Source organism: Geotrypetes seraphini, chromosome 1 (genome assembly GCF_902459505.1).
Source record: "Geotrypetes seraphini chromosome 1, aGeoSer1.1, whole genome shotgun sequence".
Taxonomy (NCBI): Eukaryota; Metazoa; Chordata; class Amphibia; order Gymnophiona; family Dermophiidae; genus Geotrypetes; species Geotrypetes seraphini.
Window position 1 is genome coordinate 38,052,334 of NC_047084.1, and position 25,503 is coordinate 38,077,836.

At 42.9% G+C, this 25,503-nt stretch overlaps 1 protein-coding gene across 5 annotated transcripts in view; it reads right to left on the reverse strand.

Annotated features, from left to right (window-relative positions):
- Positions 1-555: 555 nt before the first annotated feature.
- Positions 556-25,503, reverse strand: part of SREK1 (splicing regulatory glutamic acid and lysine rich protein 1) — a 324,223-nt gene continuing 299,275 nt past the window's right edge. For 4 of the 5 annotated variants that reach the window (XM_033930011.1, XM_033929975.1, XM_033929993.1 and 1 more), the window contains 2 exons: positions 22,703-22,841; positions 556-9,364 (listed from right to left, as the gene is read on the reverse strand). In XM_033930011.1, coding sequence (XP_033785902.1) covers positions 9,197-9,364; positions 22,703-22,841 — 307 coding nt within the window. In that variant the 3' untranslated portion in view covers positions 556-9,196. The remainder of the gene's footprint in view (positions 9,365-22,702; positions 22,842-25,503) is intronic. The other variant, XM_033929984.1, reaches the window with a different exon arrangement.

Sequence of the window (25,503 nt, forward strand, 5' to 3'; positions counted from 1 at the left end):
AGGTACAGTAAGTGTTTTTCTGTGATAGAAACTCTTGACTTTTCTGATTCTCAGCCTGCTGCTCTACTGGGTATAGTGGCAAGAGGAGAATAGAGAAGGTGATGCGATAGGAGCAGAATGTAAAGAGGAGAGGAGGGGAAGATAAAGAAAGAAAAAAGAGAGGGGAGGAAGGGTAGTAACTAGAGAAGGTTTTCAGGACATAAAAAGGGAAGAAACAAGGGATGAGTCTTATTTTAACTGGAGTGAGAGTGCTGTGTTGGATACACTGAGCAACTATTTTTATTTTTGTGGGAATTCTGTTGAGGTTTGTTTTTTTGAGGGTGGGAGATGTTCTGTGGGGGCCACCAAGCCCTGCTTTTTGTTTGGCCCATTTACTGAATCCTCTACTATAAATGTCATTGCATATCACTGGCTAAATAGCAGTATACAGTGTTTACCACTGACACACTGAGCTGACCCTATATGGGAGAAATTCTTCAAATTAAACTTTATTACAAAGGCTTAAATGCAATTAGCATGGAATATTTAAAATACCAATCATGTTACCAGTACACGTATTAGAATAACAATCTTTATTTTGATTATAGCCTGAAATATCAATACTATAATTAACCTGGATTGCAGATGGAAAGAATGGGTTCTTGCCTTGTTAATCTTTCTTGTAAACCCACACTCTATTCCTGAACCCTTGGGTTGTCAATCCTTTCTTGTGAGATCTCTTGTAGGAAGCTTCAAATTACATACTTTTGCTCCTCATAAACACATAGAAGATGACAGCAGATAAGGGCCATAGCCCATCAGGTCTGCCCACTCTACTGACCCACCCCCAAGTAGAGTAGGCAGACCTCTCTTATCTCTGGACTGCCCTCCAATTCCTCAACGTGCAACAAAACAGACAGTCTTTCCTGTAGAGAACACAGAAGAGGGAGGGGTATGGGGAAACTCCCTGCGAAACATGTCTAATCTGCTCATATCATGAAATGGCATAACAAATAAACATTTGGAAAATAGCATAAACAATGGAACAACTGAACAATGAGAACCCAGCCTCTGAACAAACAGAGAGGGGGAACATCACAGGTGATATTCTTGCTAAGGCTGGCAGAAGAAACAAGAAGTTCAACTTAACCATTACTGATTGAGGCAAACAGCAGGTGAATCGAAATCTCCCATAGTGGGCTTCAGGAACAGAGTGTAGGTTTACAAGAAAGATTAATGAGGTAAGAACCTAATCTTTCCTTCTTGTACAACCTCCCTCTATTCCTGAACCCTCAGTACATAACAGAACAGTCTCTCAAATTCAGGACAGGACTGATGGGCCTGCTACCAGGACCGAAGATCCAAATGCAGAATCCTGCTTGGCCACCACATCTATTCTGTAAAATTGTAAATATATATATGCAGAGAAGACCAAGTAGCGGCTCTACATATCTCTTCTGGGGAAACCACTGAAGATTCTGACAACGAGAAAGCAATGCCTCACGTGGAGTGGGCCTTTACTGAAATAGGAGGTTGCTTCCCTGCTCTGATATAGGTGGAAGAGATGGCCATACAAATCCACTGGGATATTGAGGCCTTTGATGCCAGTCGGCCTTTTCAGGCCGCTCCAACCAGTTCAAACAGATGATCTGACATACGAAACTCGTTTGTGACTTCCAAACAGCTTAGCAAAAGCCTGCACACATCCAGAGATTTCAACATGTCATGTTTCCTTGAACCCAAAGGTGCATACACTGGAAGCCCCAGCTCCTGATTAATGTGGAAGCTGGAGACCACTTTTAGCAGGAAAGAGGGTGTGGAGGACAGTGCACAGAGTCACATTAGAGTTCATAATTCTAAGAAAAGGATCTCTACAGGACAAAGCCTGAAGCTTGGATACCCTCCAAGGTGGAGGTAACAGCCACCAAAAATACTGTCTTGATGGCGAGATCCATCAAAGAAGCTTGGTCCAGTGGCTCATAGGGCATATTTACAAGTGTCCTGCGAATTGGGTTAAGATTCCAGGTTGAAAATGATTGTCGCAGCGGAAGGCGGAGACATAACACACCCTTTAAAAATCTAACCACATTCGAAAGAGCTGCAAGGGAGCTCCCATGGGGCTTAGGGCTGAAGCAAGAAAGGCTGGCTATCTGCAACTCTCAGAGAGCCGACAGCCAGGTCCTTTTCTAGACCTTCTTGAAGAAAGGTGAGTACCACCAGAACAGACACAGGAGCCTGGGTCCTCACCCTTACAAGCATACCAGGATTGGAAACATTTCCAGACCTTCGTGTACACTACAACGGTCGATTTTCTTTTACTCTGGAGGATGGTAGCAACTACACCGTCTGAGTAATCCCTGTGCATTAGTGCTGCATGCTCAAGAGCCATGCCATAAGACCAAAACATTCTGGATTCTGCAGAGCTATTGGACCCTGCTTGAGGAGGTGTGAATGGCAGGGAAATTTGAGGTTGACCCATCTATAGATGTACCAAAACTGCGTACCACGATCACCTTGGCCAGTCCAGTGCCACCAGAATTACCCTTCCCTGGTTCGCCATGATTCTATGCAGCAGATGGCCTATCATGGAGGGAAGGCACAGAGAAGCCCTGTCCTGAACCACGGCTGAACCATGGCGCCAGACCTTCGCTTCCTAGTTCGTGCCTTCGGCTGAAGAACAGAGGTGCTTTCTTGTTGGAATCTGAGGCCATCGGGTCAGACGTCCCCCATCTCTTCGCTAAACAAGTGAAAGCTTTCTGGGATAGTGACGCCTAACTCGAACCCAGGATTTAGCGGCTGAGAAAATCTGCCACTCCTGCCACATGTGCCACTGAAAGTGCTAGCAGATGAGTTTCCACCCAATGAAAGAGCATTTGGGCTTCTACTTGTAGGGGTGCACGCCTTGTGCCCTCTTGTCGATTGACATATGCCACTGCCATTGCACTGAGAAGACTCAAACCACCTTGTTCTGCAGAATACTCTCGAACCTCAGGAGAGCCAAACGAATTGCTCAAAGCTCCAATTGATAGACCACTTCATCTGGGAAGGAGACCAGAATCCCTGAATCAGATGCCCCTCACAATGCGCCCCCCCCCAGCCATAAAGGCTGGTGATCCATCATCAGAATGACCCAGGTCCAGGATACAGAGTGGAAGTCCTCTGGCTAGACTAGACTAGACTTTGACAAGCCCACGCTATCCAGGGGAGTCATTGATGCAGTGGATCTCTCTGAAGAAATCAACAGGAAAGGAGCACCTCCTAGAATGGCTGAACAACTATTGACCCCAGCACTTGCAAGTATTGCCAGGCTGTGGGAGCGAGCATACGAAGAACTCAGATCTGTTGGAAAAACTTCTCCTTGGTTGCCTCTAGAAGAAAGATTTTTTTCACTCCCATGACAAAATGGATCCCCAGATACTTCAACTCTTGCATTGGAATGAGGTGACTTTTCCGGAAGTTGATCACCCAGCCTAGCCTCTGCAGCAACTGGACAACCTGGTGAACCACCTGGTATCCCTCTGACTTGGTCTGGGATCTGATAAGCCAATCATCCAAATACAGATGGACTTGAATGCAGAGTCTGTGCAGGTGAGTTGTGACTACCATCATCACCTTGGTGAAGATCTGAGGGGTTGTAGCCAGCACAGAGGAAGTGATGCTCCAAGACACGGAACCTCAAATATTTCCTGTGCTCTAGAAATATGGGAACATGCAGATAGGACTCTGTTAAATCCAGAGAGGCTAGAAACTCCCCAGGTGCCACCAATGAGATTACTGACCTCACCATTTTCCCTCCGAAAGCTCGGGATTTTGAGAACCAAATTGACAGCCTTGCGATCCAGGATTGGCCTCCAATCCTCTGAACCTCGATTTGGCACCATAAAGTAAATCGAGTATCTGCCGGAGCCTGAGTCTGAATCTGCAATCTCTGCACTGTAACCTTTGCTGTTTTGTCTAGTCTTCCCGCAGGGGAGTACAGGAAAAGATCTGGAAGGGAATGATAAAACTTGAGCTTGTACCCTTCCCAGCGAATGTACAGCACCCAACAATCTGTGGTAATCTTACACCATTTCTCTAAAAACGCCAAAAGCTTCCCTCCAATGCATGGAGACTTGGCTGCTGGCCTGGTGTCATAACAGCTTCTTTGAGGTGGAAAAAAAATGGGCTTCCAATGATTGTAGATGCCTAGACCCTCCAAACCTTTGCCTGGCATTCTGAAATGGTCCCTGGACTGATGAACCTCCAGAAAATTGATGATATCACCTAGAAGCATGAAAGGAACCACGCCCCGATCCCTTAGAGAACCGGGGCCTGCTGTCAGGTAAGGATTTTGGTTTGTGGATCCTTACCAAAAAATAAGTACCTCTTAAATGGCAGCTTACTCAGAGTCACCTTGGAGGAAGAATCACCTGACCACTGTTTAATCTACAGTAGGGGTATCCAACCTGCGGCCCGAGGGCCGCTTGCGGCCCCATGAAGTATTTTGTGCGGCCCTGGTCGAGGGCGATGCAGTGTTTTCCTCTACTGCCCCAGGGTGTTTACTGTCTTGCCAGCTCCCTCCTCTGTCTTGCTGTAGCGTTTGTGTGGCCCCAGAAAATTTTTTTCGGCCAATGCGGCCCAGTGAAGCAAAAAGGTTGGACACCCCTGATCTACAGCATTCTGAATGCAGAGATAGATTAAGCCGAGAGCTTGCTCAACTCTGAAGAGATCATACAGGGCATCAGCCATGTAATCCACTCCAGTAATCAAAAAATCGGAGATCCTTGTGCACAACAGTGTTTGGATCATGTTGCAACTTAAGAGTGATAGGCTCTAGTGACAAATGACACCGCTGCAGTCACTTTCAAATAGAGGCCATGGACTTGAAAAGCCTTTTGAACACAAAATCTATTCTGCGGACTTGAGTGCTCTACAATACTGTGCCACCTTTACTGGAGAGAGATGTATGATTGGTAACCTGTGCCACCAAAGAATCCACCTTTAGGGAAACAAAAAGCTGATTAAATGTAGCAGCCATTGGATACAGCTTAGTCTTAGCCTTTGCCATCCTCAGGGGTCCTTCCAGCATTTTCCAGTGATCCATAAGCATCCTCATAATTCTGGATGCTCTGTAAAACAGGAGGACTGTGGCTTAGAGCTACTCAGAAGAGAGACTATGCTTCAGCGGCCTGAGTAGTCTTCAACTCCTGAAATGATTCTGAAATCAACTCTACTAGCGCTGACAGCCTGAACAATCTGCGCACAGTAAAGTCCTCCCCAAGATCTGGAGCATCTCACAGATCAGGGTCCTGTTTTGTGCTTTTGTGGGATTTTGCAACTGAATCGCAGCTGAGCTTAGCACTCAAGCTGCTCAGCTCAAATTTAGACTTTTTAGATGGTCCTCAGGTGGACTGGGACTCAGAACCCCGAAGGGACAGGGGGCGCCAAGATAGTATAGAACACATACTGTGTAGAACACGTATGCTCCTTCAATTGCAATCTGCCATAAATAGGGCATGAATCCAAAGTATCCTGCCCAGAGGAGTCCATCCTACCTGTTTTTGAACAAAAACTAGGTGTTTTGAGGCAGAAATAAGCTTTTAAATTGAAATCGGGAAATCCAAGATGGCCACAGTGGCAGTGATTTTAGTGCTAAAATGACCAGGAAAACCACACCAAAACTTAAAAAAAAGATGATTTTAGGATTTTTCAGGTGGGGGTACCCAGGACTAATTCTGAAACCCTCCAAAATTAAATTTTGAAGATCTCCCCAAAAAAAAAAAAAAAAAATCAATCTTTCAGGCTGTCAGTCTGTTACTCACTGTGCAATGCTATGTGTGGGAGCTGCAAGATGAAAGCTGACACAGCTTAAAGGGAGATCCTCTGCCTCAAGCCTGGGAAGTGGTCTGTCTGTATCTTCCGACTACTTCTCGGGCCAGATGTCCTGGCTGGAGACCTCAACCCCCTCTGAAGCCTGCACGTACAAACGGGGGGAGGAATGCAGTCAGCCCCGATCCTGGAAGGACCGCCCCAGAGTCATGCAACCTGTGCTCAAACCCACTAGTGGACATACCTGGGATGAGCTATACTCCCAAGGGAATGATCCCTGAGCCCTGATATATGAATGCAAGCTATCCAAGGGGTACACTACAGCCAGCTCCCTGAAAGCAGACTCTCTGCCTCAGAGTCTGCGGTCTCCCACAGCCAGAGCTGTCCCCAAAAAGGATCCTCTGCAGCACAAAAATCAGCAGAAAAGACTAAATTTTATAGAAAATAAACAAGCAGATCAGACAAGCTTCTACTGTCTCTCTTGTAGGAAGACAAATGAAGAATTAGAAGGCAATTCAGAGGTAAGAGAGGATGAGCAAAAGTATGCAAATGAAGCTTCCTACAAGAGATCTCGAGAGAAGGGATTGACTACCCAAGGGTTCAAGAATAGAGTACGGTTGTACAAGAATTGGAAATTGTACAAAGCTATGACTATACCCTTTTTACGTAGATACAAAACACATGAAAACATGAATAAAAGTAAACTAAAACACAACCTGAATATAAAAATATGAAACCAAATTTTAAAAATTATACACAATTACCCTCTAAAATACTTGAAGGTTTATTAGTGAAATAATACCAAAAGTAACAGGTATACAATTTTGTCACGTTCTTAGATAGCTGCTGTCCCTAAGCACACAATCCATCAGTCTCTAGGCATACAAGTTGTCATTGTTAAAGCAAAATAAAGCTGATGATGTGCCAAATCACAAATGACTTTACATACTTTACATGGTAAAGTATTTTTCATCATTTTATTCTATACTAGGTATATAATATCCAGAAGAGTAATTAACAATCTTCACAAACTGGGCTTCAATACTTTAAACTGGCTTATTTTTTTCACAAAATGTATAATATTTCATAGTTTAAAAGTTTAGAAAAATCAAACTGCTTGCCTATGACTCAATATGTTAATATCAAAGATATAACTGGTTATGCCCTGTTTTCTATCTGCATTCCATTAAAGTAAGGCAATTCTGTAATTTGACAGTATTAAAATACAGCCACAATTGAGTTTACTGTTTGCAGTATTAAGCAAACTGATTGTGAAGCATTAAGGTTTTGTCATGACAATACATATGTAATACTCCACACTCATTTCTCCTATAACTGGTTTTACATTTAACACTCAGCAAAGTGAAGTCAGTCTTTAAAAACATAATTCTCATAAAATTCCTTCTGCACTACAACACTATCAGCAATAAAGGATAAACTGAAAGTTCAGCAAAGCCAGCTAAGCTACTTACTGCAAAAAGTGTTTGTAAAGGGCTCTCTTATTTAGATATAACAATTTTTGGCTATCATAGTACAAAAAAAGAAAAGAAAAGAAAAATAGGATGGTCCCAAACTGCAATTTTATTTCAAGCTCTAAACCAGCTCTGAACAAATGATCAGTTCTTAGTGGTGAGTACTACTCAAAAATGTGTCATAGCACTAGAAGCACCACCTCCACACAGATGTCCATGGGCTTTCAGTTGGATTTCTATGCACATCATGTGTGAATAAACTGGAAAAAAAAGAAAAGAAAAAAAAAAAAAAAAGAACACAGAAGCTCCCCCAAAGGACAACAATAATAATGTAAAACCAAAAAAATTGGAGGGGCTTGAAGTGCACTGATTCCAACATAAGGGTAACATTTACTATGCATCCACTAAAAAAGAGACTTTAAGTAGAACTGTGTTTCGGTACAAAACACCTGCCTCTGGAGTCAAAGTAAATTTCAACAGTACTGTTCACAAACTTATACAAGGAAGTATAACAAGCACCACCCATGATATCTTGAATAAGCAGTGGCAGAAACAACAGGAAACATACTGCCAATTTTTTTGTGGCAAGTGTTCCTGTTATTTCTGCCATTTCTGCTACTGTTTATTCAAGATATTGTGGGTGGTGTTTGTTACACTTTCTTGTACAAGTTTGTGAACAATATCATTGAAATTGACCGACTCCAGAGGCAAGTGCTTTGCATCAAAACATGGCTCTCCATCTAGTCCAGACATGGACAACTCCGATCCTCAAGGGCCAGAATCTAATCGGGTTTTCAGGATTTCCCCAATGAATATGCATTTAAAGCAGTGCATGCAAACAGATCTGATGCATATTCATTGGGAAAATTCTGAAAATCCGATTGGATTCCGGCCCTCGAGGCCCGGAGTTGCTCATGTATGATCTAGCCTTTAGTGGATACATAACAAACATTATCCTTGTGTTTGAATCAGAGCGGTCCCCATCCTATGTTTTGTTTTATTGAATAAACTGAAAGGCATAAGTACATGAAAGGTTCTAGAAAGCAGCAACCCATGTTTTAAGAAGGCACTAAAGCTGCAGCTTGTGCTATTTATTCTACTTTGAAGAGAAGCATTTGATTTATTTTGTATTTTTCAGAACAGCACCTGTGCCAGTAATGAACTAGATTAACCGTAGTATTTCTTAAAATGAAATTTATCAAAAAATTAAAAAGTATAGGCTGCTTTATACTACTAGTTGTTTAGTATTCAAGACAGTTTTTCTTTCCTTTTTTAAAATAAAACTATGACATGCATTGATATATTACAGTTTTCTTCACAGTTTATGGATATTAATAACCAATTGACCATATAAGGTTCAGCATCAAATAAGCAGAAAACAATCCACAAAACTGCAAATTTAAACATAAATTATTCTTGCAGTGTATCACTAACTATAAAGCTAAATGAGGGTTAAAACATCCATTTTTATTTACATGGGGGCAATGTAAGATTTTTCACTAGCATGTTAACAGTAAACAGAGAAATAAATCAACATTAAACAATACAAATTTCAGAATCCAGAAAACATCTTAAATGCCAGTGCATCTTCCCTACTTTTTGAATGGTACAAACCTACAACTATGTAGAAACAGAGAAGTTTAGCAGCTGCTGGCAAATACTAACGCAAATTTTTAGAACAAATATAGCCATCACAGAAATACCAAACTTATTACATACTGCATGGACAGGTCTGAGGGGGAAGGGGGGTGTCTCAGATGTTTTCTTGCATGTAGCAATAATTTGTATATTCTCTTACTTAAAACAGAACCAAAAACAAAGCTGTCACAGGTGAGGGCTACTACCATGCATTAACCAGTTCATGTGACTAATGCTGCAATTTTCTTTCCCTTTTTAGGGTACAAAAATCCCCTTTGGCTGAAAGTTAATTCCATTCATTATACCACTTCCATAGTATTAGGAAGGTTTTCCTCAGTAAGCTGGCAGGTCCCATTTTGCTGAAGATTCTCATCATCTTCCTGCAATATATCTATCGTCTCTAATTCTTTCTTTTCTAATTCTTTATCATGCTCAATGTTCTGTTCCTCTTTGCCATTATTGTTCTCCTAGAAAGGTAAGTGGAAAAGTACAGAAATTGTTATAAGACAAGCCAATTAAATATTTTTCACTGTATAAAAAAAGGCCGGGATTCTGTATAGGACACCCATCCCGGGCGTCCTATACAGAATTGGACCAAAGTAAACCCGATTCTGTAACTGACGTCTATGTTGCAGATGCCGGTTACAGAATCGGGTTTGTTTAGACACGGCCGCTATACTTAATCGCGGCAAGGGATCTCCTTTCCACGATTAGTATAGTGGCCGCCAGTCTCCCCTTCCCACCCCACCATCGTGGCAGGAGGGTGCCCAACCCCTCCTGCTGACAGAAATCCACCCCCAAGACGTGTAGGGCTGCCTAGGATCGCCTATGGCTACCGCCTAGCCTTAGGCGAGCTTAGGTGGGCTTGCGGGCCTCCCTAGGCTCCCGGAGGCACCTTCAATATAGGCGGCCTGCCTGGGGAGCATTTTTTAAGAAAATGTGCCTCCCGATTGGTTGATTAGACACCTGTAGGACGCCTACAGCTGCCTACAATCGAGATGCACTTTACAGAATCAGGGCCAAAGTGCACATATCTAAAATTCTAACTACTATGCCAGCTAAAGATGATTTCAGATTAATATACCAAGTTTAACTTATCAATAAACTCTCTCTTCCTTACTGTGCTATAAGGTCAACATGTGAATGGGTATGTAGCCAATCCCATCCAATGGAAATTCAGCTCCTTTTATTCAGGAAAAGAATCAAGATATGGTTGCATGAACAAACTTTGTTAAATGAGAAGATTCTATGCAAAATTGTACATTTTATTTTGTTAAACTGCTATAATTTAAATAGATATAATCATTCTATTGCTAAGGCTGTTTTCCATTCCACATCTTAAAGCAGTGGTTCCCAACCCTGTCCTGGAGGACCATCAAGTCAATCGGGTTTTCAGGCTAGCCCTAATGAATATGCATGGAGCAGATTTGCAAGCCTATCACTTCCATTATATGCAAATCTCTCTCATACATATTCATTAGGGCTAGCCTGAAAACCCAATTGGCCTGGAGGTCCTCCAGGACAGGATTGGGAAACACTGCTTTAAGATGTGGAATGGAAAACTGCCTTAAAGGATGTAAATCTGGCTTTAAATACGCCACTACATGTGACATGCAGTGGTGCACCTCCTAGCCAAAGACTTCAGTCTCCCAGAAATAAGACTAATGTTATTGTAATTGTTAAATACTTCTTAAACAATTATTTTGCTGCTCTGAAAAGAATGGATGGAACCAAGTTAACACTCCCACAATATATTAAATGGAACTCTGTAGTGGACTGTTTTGAGCAGTATATCAAGAACTAATTTTTTATTTTTTCAATTTTCTATACCATTCTCCCAGGAGAGCTCAGAACGGTTTTACATGAATTTATTCAGGTACTAGCCTATTCCGATGTCAGTTTGTGAACAAAATCGAAAGAAAATAGATGGTACTGTTATAGCCAAAATTCTCAACACCGAGCTTAAGAGAATTGTTGAAGACATGCTGAGAATCCTGAAACCCATTTCTGAAGCTTTAAATAAAATACAGAAAAAAAAGCTGTTTTATTGCTGCCGATGTTGAAATTTAGAAGAAACTGAGTGAGCACTTAAAAACAGAACTGCACAATAACAGAATTAAATTATAAGCATAAAGAAAGAATGGGACAAGCGCTATCTCCAGCTCTTTTTTTTTTTTTTTAAACTTTATCTAAGTCAACTTGAAGCATGGTATAGATATAGGCAGCATATCACAGTGCAAGCATAACAAGAAATACAGAGCCAAAACATAGCCGAACATCGTGAAAGTGATGGCATCTAAAGAGCAATCTGCCCCAGCCTCAAGCAGACCCAAGTATTTACAATTTTCACCCAACCCCACCTCCCAGCACCCCTTACCTCCCACCTCCAAACCTAATAGCTCCACCCTCCCACGTCCACTCCCCCCCGAAGCCATGGAAGAAACATGGTAAAGACTCCAAAACCGTTGTCAGAGAGAGACATGTCTGCATAGGTAGCCTCCTCTGGGTACAGTGGAGACACTCCCAGGCCGCCATCTCTAACATGCTATTGGTCCATATTGGCAAAGCCGGTGGCTCAGCGGTCATCACCACTTGTAGTAATTAAATGCCCATTAAAAAATGACATGCAGCTATACAGTAGTCCTGCTGTTCCAGTTTAGAAGTAAGTCCCAACATGAGTATCCTATAAGACCATTCACAAGGTCCATCCACCACCGTCCCAGCACATGAAACAGCCCTTTCTAGAAGCCAGTGAGGGTGAGGCATTCTAAAAAGTGATGTAGTAAGGTGCCCTTTCCAGGCTTGAATTTAGGGCAGCTATCATAAGCCCACAGTCCCATCTGCTGGCCCCTACCCTTCAGAAGCTACAATACAAACTCCCCTCCAGATTATGAACAAGAAGATGAAGATGAGTGAGCTAGACAGTATTTCAAGTCTCTCATGTGTGGACCTGGCTGATGGTCTACATTTTTTTTTTAAAGATATTTTGTTTAACTACATTATTAACATGGATGATTAAGCAATTTCAACACACCACTATAACGGCCTCACTTCAAAAAATCTCCATCAACTACAATGAATACAAAATGCCGCCATCTGCCTCCTAAAAATCCTTCACATATGTGACCTAATCGCCCCAGCATTGCACACAGCTCACTGGCTACCTATCAACAAATGATGTGTATTCAAGGGCCTGGTAATAGCCTACAAAGTCTTCCACAACATGGTACCAACCTTTATGGCCTACAAACTACCACCTTACACCCCAAACTGGCAACTTCGCTCGCAAGAAGGGAAAAAAAAAAAAGACTACACACACCTTTAGGATGCTCCCTCTCACTTGAGAGAACCCAGAAAGCAAAGTTACTTACCATAATAGGTGTTATCCAGGGACAAAAGGCAGATATCCTCACATGTGGGTGATGACATCCATGGAGCCTCGGTACAGACAGGTTTAAAAGTGCATCACCATTTAAGAACTTGAGAAAGTTTGTGAACTGCCCACACCGCGCATGTGTGAGTGCATTCCTGCCTGACGTAGGCTCACGGCTCCTCAGTTTTGTAAGCAAGCAAAGAAGTCAATCAGGGGAGGTGGGTGGGTTGTGAGAATATCTGCCTGCTGTCCCTAGATAACACTTGTTACGTAAGTAACTGTGCTTTATCCCAGGACAAGCAGGCAGCATATTCTCACATATGGAACTCCCTAGCTTACCAGAATGGGATGGAGGGAGTGCTAGCCATTAAGAAAACAAATTTTGTAATACTGCTTGGCCAAAGTGACCATCCTGTCTGGAATAAGATTCCAGATAGTAGTGAGATGTGAATGTATGAACTGATGACCAAGTGGCAGCTTTACAGATTTCATCAATAGGAGTTGTGCGGAGGAAAGCAACTGAAGCTGCCCATAGCTTGGACTTTATGGGCTGTGACTTAACTCCCTAGTTGCAGCCCAGCCTGAGAATAACAGAAAGCAATACAAGCCGCTAACCATGTAGATATAGTTCTTTTGGATACAGGATGCCCCAACTTGTTAGGGTAAAAGGTGACAAAAAGTTGAGGAGATGCTCTATATGGCAGAGTTCTCTGTTAAGTAGTAAGCCAAAGCTCATTTGCAATTGAAAGTATGGAGAATGACACGGTGGTTGTTATCCGCGGCTAGCCGCGAGTAGCCATGGGTAACCCACCAAAACGGGGAGAGAAAAATAGTGGTCGCTGCGGGGACGGGGACAAGGCTATTCACTGCCCCGTAGAGCGGTGAATGGTCTTGTCTCCGCAGTGAGGCAATCACGGATCGCGCGGTCCAGCAGCCCTTCTCCCGCCCGATCGTTCCGCCATCTCCCTCCCTCCACCTCACCTTAGATGCCGACTCCGAGTTTGCCAACTTTAATTCTTTTTCTCCCAGCCACACACTTTCAAAAAGCTGTGCACGCGCGGCTGCTCGAGTTGTTCAAGCTTCTCCGACGCAACCGGAAACAGGAAGTTGCAGCAGAGAAACATGAAAAACTCGGACAGCCGCGCGTGCACAGCTTTTTGAAAGCGTGCGGCTGGGAGAAAAAGAATTAAAGTTGGCAAACTCGGAGTCGGCATCTAAGGTGAGGTGAAGGGAGGGAGATGGCGGAACACTGCGATCGGGCAGGAGGGGGGCTGCTGGACCGCACGATCTGTGATTGCCTGTTGAACTGGAATTGACACCCCATCATACACAAAGGTAGGAGGGGCATCCATAATTCCAGAAGCTGAAAGCCACAAAATTTTTGTTTTAGATACATTTAGACGAAGACATTTTGTTGATATCCAGGTCACAATGGCATCCATATAAGCTGTTACCAATTGAAAACCTTGAACACAGTCAGTGGGAAATTCAAAGAAAAACTGTAAATCGTCTGCATAGAGCCAGTACTGCAATCCAAGTTTGGAAAAATTTGCCAATTGGCACAATAAACAAGTTAAATAAGGTAGCTGATAAAGAAGAACCCTGAGGTATACCCTTCCTACAGCAGGAAAAATAAACCTTGCAGAGAAATTTAGACAATATGTTTCAAGGCTTTTTAACTAGAAGGTGGAGGTGGTGTATGTATGAAGGACAATTATAGAGACCACCCCCGGCAAAAGAAAAGATTGCAGCATAAACAATATCAGCAACTCATTTCTTAGTATTGCAACGGAAAGTGAAACAAAACAAAAATCTATAAGAAAAAAGAGATTAACACTGAAAAATAGCTGGAAAGCGATGACCACAAATGCTCGCAGTCTAAGTAACAAAGTTCATGATCTGCAAGCCCTGATGTTAGAGGCAGATCTAGATATTGTCGCAATCACAGAGACATGCCTCAGTGAATCACATGGATGGGATGCAAACATACCGGGATATAATCTTTTTAGGAAGGACAGAGATGGTCAAAAAGGTGGAGGAGTAGCTCTCTATGTAAAGATCAATATCCAAGCGACCGAAATGCAAGAAACCTGGGGAGAGGAAGAAGCGATATGGATTGCTCTGAAAAGAGAAGATGGAACTTCAATCTACGTGGGTGTAGTCTACAGACCTCAGACTCAATCACAGCAAATTGATAAGGATCTGATTGTGGATATCCAAAAGTTTGGAAGGAAAGAGGAGGTTCCTGTTGTTGGGAGATTTCAACCTGCCGGATGCAGACTGGAATGTTCCGTCTACGGAATCGGAAAGAAGTAGGGAGATTGTGGATGCCTTTCAAGAGGCTCTGCTCAGACAAATGGTGATGGAACCCACGAGGGAAAAAGCGATATTGGATCTGGTCCTCACAAATGGAGAGAGTATCACTAATGTTTGAGTGGGTGCTCACCTGGGAAGTAGCAATCATCAAACGGTTTGGTTTGATATATAACGGCTAAAGTGGAGCGCGGCCGCACAATACTTAAAGTCCTACATTTCAAACATACAGACTTTAATGCAATGGGAGAGTACCTGAAGAAAGAGCTGTTAGGATGGGAGAACATAAGAGAAATGGAAAGACAGTGGCTTAAGCTGAAAGGAGCGATAAAAATGGCTACGGACCTTTATGTGAAGAAAATCAATAAAAACAAGAGAAAAAGGAAGCCGATATGGTTCTCCAAATAAAGGCGAAAGAGTTGGAGTTCATGAAATATAAAAAAATCCAAGAAGAGGAGTGCAAAAAGGACTACAGTGTGAAACTGAAAGAAGCCAAGAGAGAGATACGTCTGGCGAAAGCACAAGTGGAAGAACAAATGACTAAAATTGTAAAAAAGGGAGACAAAATTTTTTTCAGATATATTAGTGAAAGGAGGAAGATGAAAAATGGAATTGCTAAACTAAAAGATGCTGGGAACTGATATGTGGAGAGTGATGAGGAAAAAGCAAATGTGCTAAACAAATACTTCTGTTCTTTGTTCACAGAAGAAAATCCTGGAGAAGGACCGAGATTGTCTGGCAAAGTTACATGAGAAAATGGAGTGGATTCTGCGCCGTTCACGGAGGAGAATGTTTATGAGCAACTTGAAAAACTGAAGGTGGACAAAGCAATGGGACCAGACGGGATCCATCCCAGGATACTATGGGAGCTCAGAGAGGTTCTGGCGAGTCTTATTAAAGACTTGTTCAACAAATCTCTGGAGACGGGAGTGGTTCCTGGGGATTGGAGGAGAGCGGATGTGGTCCCTATTCAAAAAAGTGGTCACAGGGATGAAGCAGGAAACTACAGGCCAGTGAGCCTCACTTCAGTTGTTGGAAAAATAATGGAAGTGTTGCTGAAAGAAAGGATAGTGGGTTACAGGATCCGAGGCAACATGGCTTTACAAAAGGTAAATCGTGCCAAACGAACCTGATTGAATTTTTTGATTGGGTGACCAGAGAGCTGGATCAAGGACATATGCTAGATGTAATTTACTTAGATTTCAGCAAAGCCTTTGATACAGTTCCTCATAGGAGACTGTTGAACAAACTTGAAGGGCTGAAGTTACGACCCAAAGTGGTGAACTGGGTTAGAAACTGGCTGTCGGACAGACACCAGAGGGTTGTGGTTAATGAAGTCGCTCGGAGGAAGGAAAGGTGAGTAGTGGAGTACCTCAGGGTTCGGTGCTGGGGTCGATCCTGTTCAATATGTTTGTGAGTGACATTATTGAAGGGTTAGAAGGAAAAGTGTGCCTTTTTGCAGATGATACCAAGATTTGTAACAGAGTAGACACCGAAGAGGGAGTGGAAAATATGAAAAAGGATCTGCAAAAGTTAGAGGAAATTCAATGCAAAGAAATGCAGAGTAATGCATTTGGGGATTAATAATCGGAAGGAACCATATATGCTGGGAGGTGAGAAGCTTATATGCACGGACAGGGAGAGGGACATTGGGGTGATAGTGTCTGAAGATCTAAAGGCGAAAAAACAGTGTGACAAGGCAGTGGGGATGCTGCCAGAAGGATGCTGGGCTGTATAAAGAGAGGCATAGCCAGTAGAAGGAAGAAGGTGTTGATGCCCCTGTACAGGTCATTGGTAAGGCCCCACTTGGAGTATTGTGTTCAGTTTTTTGAGACCGTATCTGGCGAAGGACATAAGAAGACTTGAAGCGGTCCAGAGGAGGGCAACAAAAATGATAGGAGGCTTGCGCCAGAAGACGTATGAGGAGAGACTGGAAGCCCTGAATATGTATACCCTAGAGGAAAGGAGGGACAGGGGAGATATGATTCAGACATTCAAATACTTGAAGGGTATTAACGTAGAACAAAATCTTTTCCAGAGAAAGGAAAATGATAAAACCAGAGAACATAATTTGAGGTTGAGGGGTGGTAGATTCAAAGGCAATGTTAGGAAATTCTACTTTACGGAGAGGGTGGTGGATGCCTGGAATGCGCTCCCGAGAGAGGTGGTGGAGAGTAAAACTGTGACTGAGTTCAAAGAAGCGTGGGATGAACACAGGGGATCTAGAATCAGAAAATAATATTAAATATTGAACTAAGGCCAGAACTGGGCAGACTTGTACGGTTTGTGTCTGTGCATGGCCATTTGGTGGGGGATGGGCTGGGGAGGGCTGGGAGGGTAGGATGGGCTGGAGTAGATTTTAACAGAGATTTCGGCAGTTGGAACCCAAGTACAGTACCGGGTAGAGCTTTGGATTCTTGCCCAGAAATTGCTAAGAAAAAAATTAAAAAATTTAAGTTGAATCAGGTTGGGCAGACTGGATGGACCATTCGGATCTTTATCTGCTGTTATCTACTATGTTACTATGTGATAAGAGCAGTTAATGTAGCTGATTTTAAAAAAGGTTTGGACAAGTTCCTGGAGGAAAAGTCAAAAGTCTGCTGTTGAGACAGACATGGGGAAAGCCACTACTTGCCCTGGATTGGTGGCATGGAATGCTTCTACTATTTGGATTTTTGCCAGGTACTTTGGAGTTGGATTGGCCTCCATGAAGACAGGATACTGGGCTAGATGGCTCACTGGTCTGATCCAGTAAGGCTATTCTTACTTTCTTAACTGTTGTTGGATGTATAAGACCCATACTGGAACTCTTTCACATGCTTTGTATGAGTTTATATTTTTGAAAGATATGTTTTGCATTTCTGTAATCTTATTCAGGAGCCTCACTATAAGGCTATAGTCTAGAAATCTTTAGACTTGAAAAGTCCCTTGTTGCTAGATGCAGTGTTTGTTTGAATTGCTTCTGATGGTTCCTGTTAAACCTGTACTTCTGCACTGGAAAGATATTTCCACTCTTAGGTTTGCATCAATAGTGTAATATTGTATGTTTATATTGTAGATAAGGAGGTGGTTATTATGGAAAAGTACCCTGAGAGCACAGTAAGTGATGGCAGGAAAAAACCCTCATGGTCTATCCAACAAGGTAACCAAAGCCTCACCCACCACACTGTGAAGGCCCAGGTCACCATGTCTAGCAATAATTATGGGCCAAATTGGATAATTTTAATTTCTGCTACTTTGTTCTGATGGAATATAATGCCACTGTTTCATTCCTTGTTGGTTGGTTGCTTTTTACTTCTTTTGAAAAATCAATACAGATACCTGAACTAAAAACAAATAAACAAAAACCCTTGAGGTGCTGAAGTTTACATGGTTAAAGGATCAGACATCTCCTTAAGAGGAAAACTGAAGAGAGAAGCAGTGCAGGAGGCTGAGGTGGTGTGTGACAGATATCATTTTGAATGGATTGGGAGATCCAAGGTCTCAAAGCCTTGGGAGTGATCCAGGGTTGTACCACATGGTCCTATGCATTTCTATGGAAGGAGTTCTAGGTTGAATAGCATAGAAACGTACATGCAGTGAAACACAGCAATTATAGAATCCTTCCTTTCAGACTGCCTCAGCCTATTCTCTATTCTCACAACTTTCTGAACTGTTCCCCCCAAACCATTTCATTCAAAATACTCTCTCACGCCCAAAAGTGTCCCACTGCCCTCACCTCCAGATTTAAATGAGCAGATAGACCAAGGCAGGAGCGAGTAGGGATAGTTCTTGTCCTTCACTGCTACCTGCACCCCTTGGGTGAATCAAGGTTTAGGGGGAAGGAAGATCCCTCAAATCTATTTAAAGAGAGGAATTCATTTGGAAGGAAATGACTTTTGAATTTTATGCCCTGCATTAATTTAATTTTTTAATATTATTTTAGATTTATTAACTGACTTTTCATGAACAGATTCACCCAAAGTGGTTTGCAATTCACTGAATAGTAAAAATATTTTCCCTATTTGTCCTGGAAGGCTTACAATCTAATTGTGGTATCTGGGGAAATGGAAACTTGACTTACCCAGAGTCACAAGGAGCAAGCTGGGGTCGAGCTTGTAACCTCAGGGTGCTGAGGCAGCAGCTCCAACAACCAGACTTCCTCCTCCACTCCTACAAATGAGGTAGATTCAAGGAATGGAGCGGGGGGTGAGGGGTTGAACAGGTCTTTAAATATGTCTGCCAATGACAAGCAAACCGGCTTTTTAAAAAAAATATATGATACTTGTGGGTTTATCATATCCAGCACAAAGCAAGATGTGGAACCAATGTCCTGGATGAAAAGCATATTGAGAACCAAAATTTAAAACATTACAGTCAACATGACTGTCGTACGAAAATTAATAAACATTCCAGATCCGACATGGTCCATGTTTTGGCTAAATATTGCCTTCTTTGGGGATCCATAGATGCGATAGCAAATGTCCTAATGTGAATATAAAATGAAGTCCAGTCAAAGAACTCTGAAGCAACAAGCAACACACAAGAAATTTCACACAACTAAGGTATGGAAATGAATCAAGAGCTCATTTGCATTTTATAGCTAAATTTCATTAAAGTATATACATGAGGTCCTTAGTGACAGACACTGGTAACACTTACTTGGCCTATAGGGTCATTCCATGTCAAGTGGACCAGGAGCAAACACCACATAAAACTATGCCCCCAAACACAAACAATAATAGCCTCATCTTTATTTAAGCAATAGTTCATAAGCTTTCAAAAAACATTAAGTAAACTACCTATTTCAGAGTATCTCTGATTAATTTAATCGGTGACGCTAATCCTGGACAAAATATTGGTAGGACCACGGTCCCTGTAGCCCACCTCATTCCGCTACCTATGCCTTGCCTCACCCTCATTTCCAGGCCTCAGGCAACTCCATGTCCCCGGCCCTACCCGCTCTACTTGAGATTTTTCTTCCCTCACACTCACCGCCTCTGCAAGCCTAGCAATTGAAGCTCATCTTTCCCACCCTGCGCGTGCCCAGCCGCACGACCAACCAATGGGAGCCGAGCCCGTGACGGCATGACTAATGGGAGGACGGTGCCGGTGGGTTCTAGAGAAGGCGGACTGGAGGTTAGTAGGACACCAGACTTCAGCGCTGGTCAGGTACATACACACACTCTCTCTCTCCTGAGTCCCGGAGACCTACCGGTCCTGCCCTCTGCGTACTCAACGAAGGCGGTCACCAGTCCGCAAGGGCAGTGCACGTTGACGCAAGTCTCCAGGGACTGCAGTTCCCACACATGGTGCTGTAGCCCTCGTTGTGCAGGCGACTACGAGTGTCGATGGGGTAAAGCAGAGGAAGGCGCGGCGGGAGAAGAGCATCGCACAGGTGGAGTTGCGCCTCAAGTCTCATGGCCGCCACACTTCGCGACTCCACGCTGTGCTCCCGCCGTGCCTTCCTCTGCTTTCCCCCATTGGCGGGTCAGCTTAATTGCGAATTTTCAATTATCTCGTGAGCCAGAGTTTGACACGTCTGCCCTAAGCAATAGTTTAGCCGTGGTTTCATGAGGCAGCCTCGGGGCCTCTGGTAGGCCGGCCCACATCACATCATCGAAGCGGGCCGGCCTAGCAAAGACCCCAAGGCTGTCTCATAAAACCGCGACTAAACTACTGTTTAGGGGCAGCTGTGTACCTTGTTCATTTGCATACAACATGGTTTGTGTTAAACATGCCTCTTTTCAATATTAAATATTCGTGCGCATATACAACTAATGCTTATTTTTGAAGCTTTAATTCTCACCAAAGAAAGGTCGGGTCCAAGATGAAACAGGATAGCTTCTGTAGCAAAAAACATGCTCTTTCAAATGATATTTTAAAAAACCCTACACATTAGAGATATTTGAATCTGAAAAACAGTAAAAATTTGCATAAATGCATAAAGCCATATTTTTTGAATGGTCATATCTTCAGCTTCACTTCACTGTAAAGGCTCGCATTGCAAATCCTGGAAGTACCTCATGGTACATGTCTGCTGATAAAGTTGTACCCTCAGCTGACTTACCTACCAGCAGCAGTATGAAGCCAAAGATTTTCATTCATTAATTTTTTTGCCTACTTTGCTGATCTGTAGAAATGGAAGCACGTTCGCAAAAGATTTCAAACTTGGCACAGAAATTTGCCCCAAGGTGTTGTACCAAACTGCAAAATTTCAGACTCCTAGGTAGTTTCCTTCTGCCGCAGTGCTTAAGCAAAATTGGTGTTTTAGGTCACACGAGGCGTGGAAATGGATCAATTGCTTTTGTTCAACCACCCCTAGCTCCTGACCAAATTGAGAGAGATCCAAAAAATTTTGCACGGTTTCATTTGAGACCCTAGATAACACCTCTGTAAAATTTGGTTGGATTTCAAGGGGGTCGAGCATGGGCGGTTTTCAGTATTGGTCCACTTGACATGGAATGACCCTATATGATTATTTGCTGCTTCACTGATTAAATTAATCAGAGATACTCTGAAATAGGTAGTTTACTTAATGTTTTTTGAAAGCTTATGAACTATTTGCTTAAATAAAGATGAGGCTATTATTGTTTGTGGTTGGGGGCATAGTTTTATGTAGTGTTTGCTTATGGATATTTCTAATTTTACTACTTGGACTTTTAATTATGGTTGACTCTTTGTAAATTATTTTGGATAGTGTTGTCTAGGAAGATGGTATATAAATGCCTTATAAATAAAACATAAAAACATGATGGCAAATAAATGCCAAATGGCCCATCTAGTCTGCCATTCTGCAGTAACCATTATCTCTTTCTCTCTCAGAGATCCCACATGCTTATTGCAGGCCCTTTTGAATTTAGACACAGTCTCTGTCTCCACCACCTCTTCTGGGAGACTGTTCCATGCATCTACCACCTTTTCTGTAAAAAAGTATTTCCTTAGATTACTCCAGAGCCTATCACCTCTTAACTTTATCCTATGCCCTCTCGTTGCAGAGTTTCCTTTCAAATGAAAGATACTCAACTCATGCACATTTACATTACTTAGGTATTTAAACATCTCTATCATATCTCCTCTCTCCTGCCTTTCCTCCAAAGTATACAGATTGAGATCTTTAAGTCTGTCCCCATACGCCTTATCACGAAGACCACCCACCATTTTCGTAGCCTTCCTTTTATATCGTTTTGAAGGTGCGGCCTTCAGAATTGTACACAATATTCTAAATGATGTCTCACCTAAGTCTAATACAGGGGCATCAATACCTCCTTTTTCCTATTGGCCATACCTCTCACTATGCAACCTGGCATCCTTCTAGCTTTCACCGTCACCTTTTCAACCTTTTTAGCCACCTTAAAGATCACACCCAAGACCTGCTCTTCTGTCGTGCACACAAGTTCTTCACTCCCTAAACTGTACCGTTCCCTTGGGTTTTTGCAGCCTAAATGCATGACCTTGCATTTCTTAGCATTAAATTTTAGTTGCCAAATTTCAGACCATTCTTCAAGCTTCACTAGGTCTTTCTTCATGTTATTCACACCACCCTGAGTGTCTACTCTATTGCAGATTTTGGTATCATCTGCAAAGAGGCAAATTTTACCCGACAACCCTTCAGCAATACGTTATTCACACCATCTGGTTTGCCACCAAAGAATCTGTTCTTAATCTACACAAAGGAAAAAACTACTTAAATAAATAATGGTATACTACAATCTGCTCCAAAGGAGACAACATCAACTGATCTGATATACAAGAAAGATACAGTGGTCATTATAAGTATATAAGAATAGCCTTACTGTGTCAGACCAATGGTCCATCAAGCCCAGCAGCCCATTCTCACGGTGGCCAATCTCATAATCTAGGTCACTAGTACCAGCCAAAACCCAAGGAGTAGCAAAATATTCCATGCTACCGATTCAGGTCAAGCAGTGGCTTCCCCATGTCTCTCTCAATAACAGATTAGGGATTTTTTCTCCAGAAAATTGTCCAAACCTTTCTTAAAACCAGCTACGCTACAAAATAGCTTTCATTGGTATTTTAGAATGAAATAAGCATACTAAAAACATTTCATGTCTTACATATTCAATATAAAGCAAGTGGCCATTTTTTTTAGAAATAACTTCCCCCCATAGCATCTTACCGTTAAAGAAGTATTGTTCTTTTCTATTTTATCCTTTACATCTTTGTCTTTGCTGGTCTTTCTTTTGGATGTTGACTGCTCCCTCACTTTTCTTTCACTGCTTTGCTCTTTTTCTTTCTCTTTCTTTTTCTTATTTCTGCTAGAGAGAGATACAATTTACACTTTAGCTAGTTTGATAAACAAAGCTTTCATATAGATAACAGAAACATGAAACAGGTCTTATAATCATTGTCAATGTATTTCAGTATATTGGATATTTGAACTGAATACTGTCATCTCTAATGGCTTAAACATTGATTGGAATACCATAATTTAGATAACAGATTTACATGTGGTATGAGTTGGATTTGAGTATTTTCATTTTATGCTACATGATGTGATTGTCAGGGTCCCTGGGTGCCCCAGTGGACAGTCATGAGATTAAGGGTTTGTTCTTTCCACTTGGATCCTTATGACTGAATGAATTTAATTGCGATTGTCAAATGCTTTTTGTTTGAACAAGAAAGTTTGTTGAAAGTGATTACAGCGTATTTGAAGTGGTCCACGGCATCCTCTTGTTTCAGGTTGCACAGCATCACCAACCCTTCCAGTACTATGCCCTTGCGGTGAACTTACGATTGAGCAAGTATTTGGCACCAGTCAAGTACAACAAGGGTTCCTGAAGAAGGGAGCATAATCCCAAAACTGAACTTGGTTGAACCTCAAGCACAAATGGACAAATGTCAATAATGGGAAACTCATGTACCAGTTTGGAGTTCCGATGTGCCTCCCTTTCTCTCCACTTCCTTCCAGGGTCTGTTCCCCTCTCCTCCCTACTTCAATCCAGCATCTGCTCCTCCCTCTCTCTCCACTTCCCTTCAGCGTCTGCTCCCCTCTCTCCTCCTCACGTCTTTCCAGCGTCTGTTAACCTCTCTCTCTCCTATCCACTTCCATGCAGCATCTGTTTCTCCCGCCCCTTCCCTTCTCTACTTCCTTCCAGCATGTTCCCCTCTCCTACCCATTTCCACACAGCATCTGCTCCCCACTCTCTCCACCCCATTTCCCTTCAGCGTCTGTTCTTCTCTCCCCTCTCTCCTCCCCATTTCCCTTCAGCGTCCTTCGCGCGGTCCAGGCATTTCTTCCCCTTGTCGGGGCATCTCCCTTCCTCTCACCTTTGCTGTCAATTTTCAGTTTTCTCTCTCTGAGCGGCCCGAGCCTTTTCACAAGCTACAAGCGCAGCTGCCCTGAAACTCAAATCTCCTCTGATGGGAGCCATCCAGGTAGAAACAGGAAGTTGCATCAGAGAAGTTTTGGGGCAGCCGCGCATGCAACTTGTGAAAAGGCTCGGGCCACTCAGAGAGGGAAAATTAAAAATCGCCAGTGAAGGTGAGGGGGAGGGAGATGTCCGGATGAGGGGAAGAGATGCCCAGAATGTGGCGATAGAGAGGGGGCTGCTGGACTGTGTGATCACGAGGGTTACTGACTGGGAAGGGTGAGAAGTGAGGCAAAGCTTGCAAGATACTTAACTGCAGGAACAAGGCCATTCATGGCTGCATGGGGTGGTGAATGGCCTTGTCCCTATACCTACGGCAGCAAGTTTTTTTCCTCCCTGTTCCAGCAGGTTACCCGCGGCTACTTGTGGCTAGCTGCATGTAACAATCACTGTGTCATTCAACTGCGTGTAATTGTCACTGTGTCATTTCTCTAGTTCAGACCTGCCAAAAATCAGGTTTCAAGAGATCAAGCATAGACAGAGCTTTAGCAGATCAGAAAAAGCTTTCCAGAGATAACAAGAGTTCTGAAATCAGTCCAAGGAGCTGTGGACTGAACAGACCGAGACTAAATCTAGAGAATGGGAAAGTGGAAAATCCAAATGGAGCTCTTTCAGAACATCAGCCATAAAGAGGTGGACAGAAGTTTGCTGAAAATGTGAAGAAGGATCAGCATCTCCAAACCTGGATGCTCAGGGCGGCTGATGAGACCAATCTCTGGCATGTCCAACAAGAGAACTCCTGAACAAGAAAGCTTCATTGACCGAAAAGCACAATTATTTACCGTAACAGGTGTTATCCAGGGACAGCAGGCAGATATTCTCACTGATGGGTGAAATCACCGACGGAGCCCTGGTACGGACCACTTTAAAAGTGCATCGTCACTTTAAGTCTTTAGAAAGTTCACGATAGCCCGCACCGCGAATGCCTTCCCGCTTGACGTAGGCATACGGTCCTTCATTTAAGGTAAGATAGCTAAGAAGCCAGCCCGGGGAGGTGGGTGGGTTGTGAGAATATCTGCCTGCTGTCCCTGGATAACACCTATTACAGTAAGTAACTGTGCTTTATCCCAGGACAAGCAGGCAGCATATTCTCACTGATGGGTGACCTCCAAGCTAACAAGAATGGGATGATGGGAGCATTGGCCTTTAAGAAAATATATTTTGTAATACAGATTGGCCAACGTGCCCATCACATCTGGAGAAAGACTCCAGATAATAGTGAGAAGTGAAGGTATGAACTGAGGACCTGGTGGTAGCTTTACAGATTTCCCCAATGGGAGTACATCTAAGGAAAGCAACAGAAGCTGCTATAGCTCTGATTTTGTGGACTGTGACACAATTCTCCAGTGCCAGTCCAGTCTAAGCATAACAGAATGAGATGCAGGCAGCCAGCCAGTTGGAAATCGTCCGCTTGGAAACAGGATGTCCCAACTTGTTTGGATCAAATGAGATGAACAGTTGAGGAAAAGTACGATGAGGCTTCGTCCTGTTGATGTAATAGGCCAAAGCACGTTTACAGTCCAGAGTATGCAAAGCAGTTTCTCCTGCA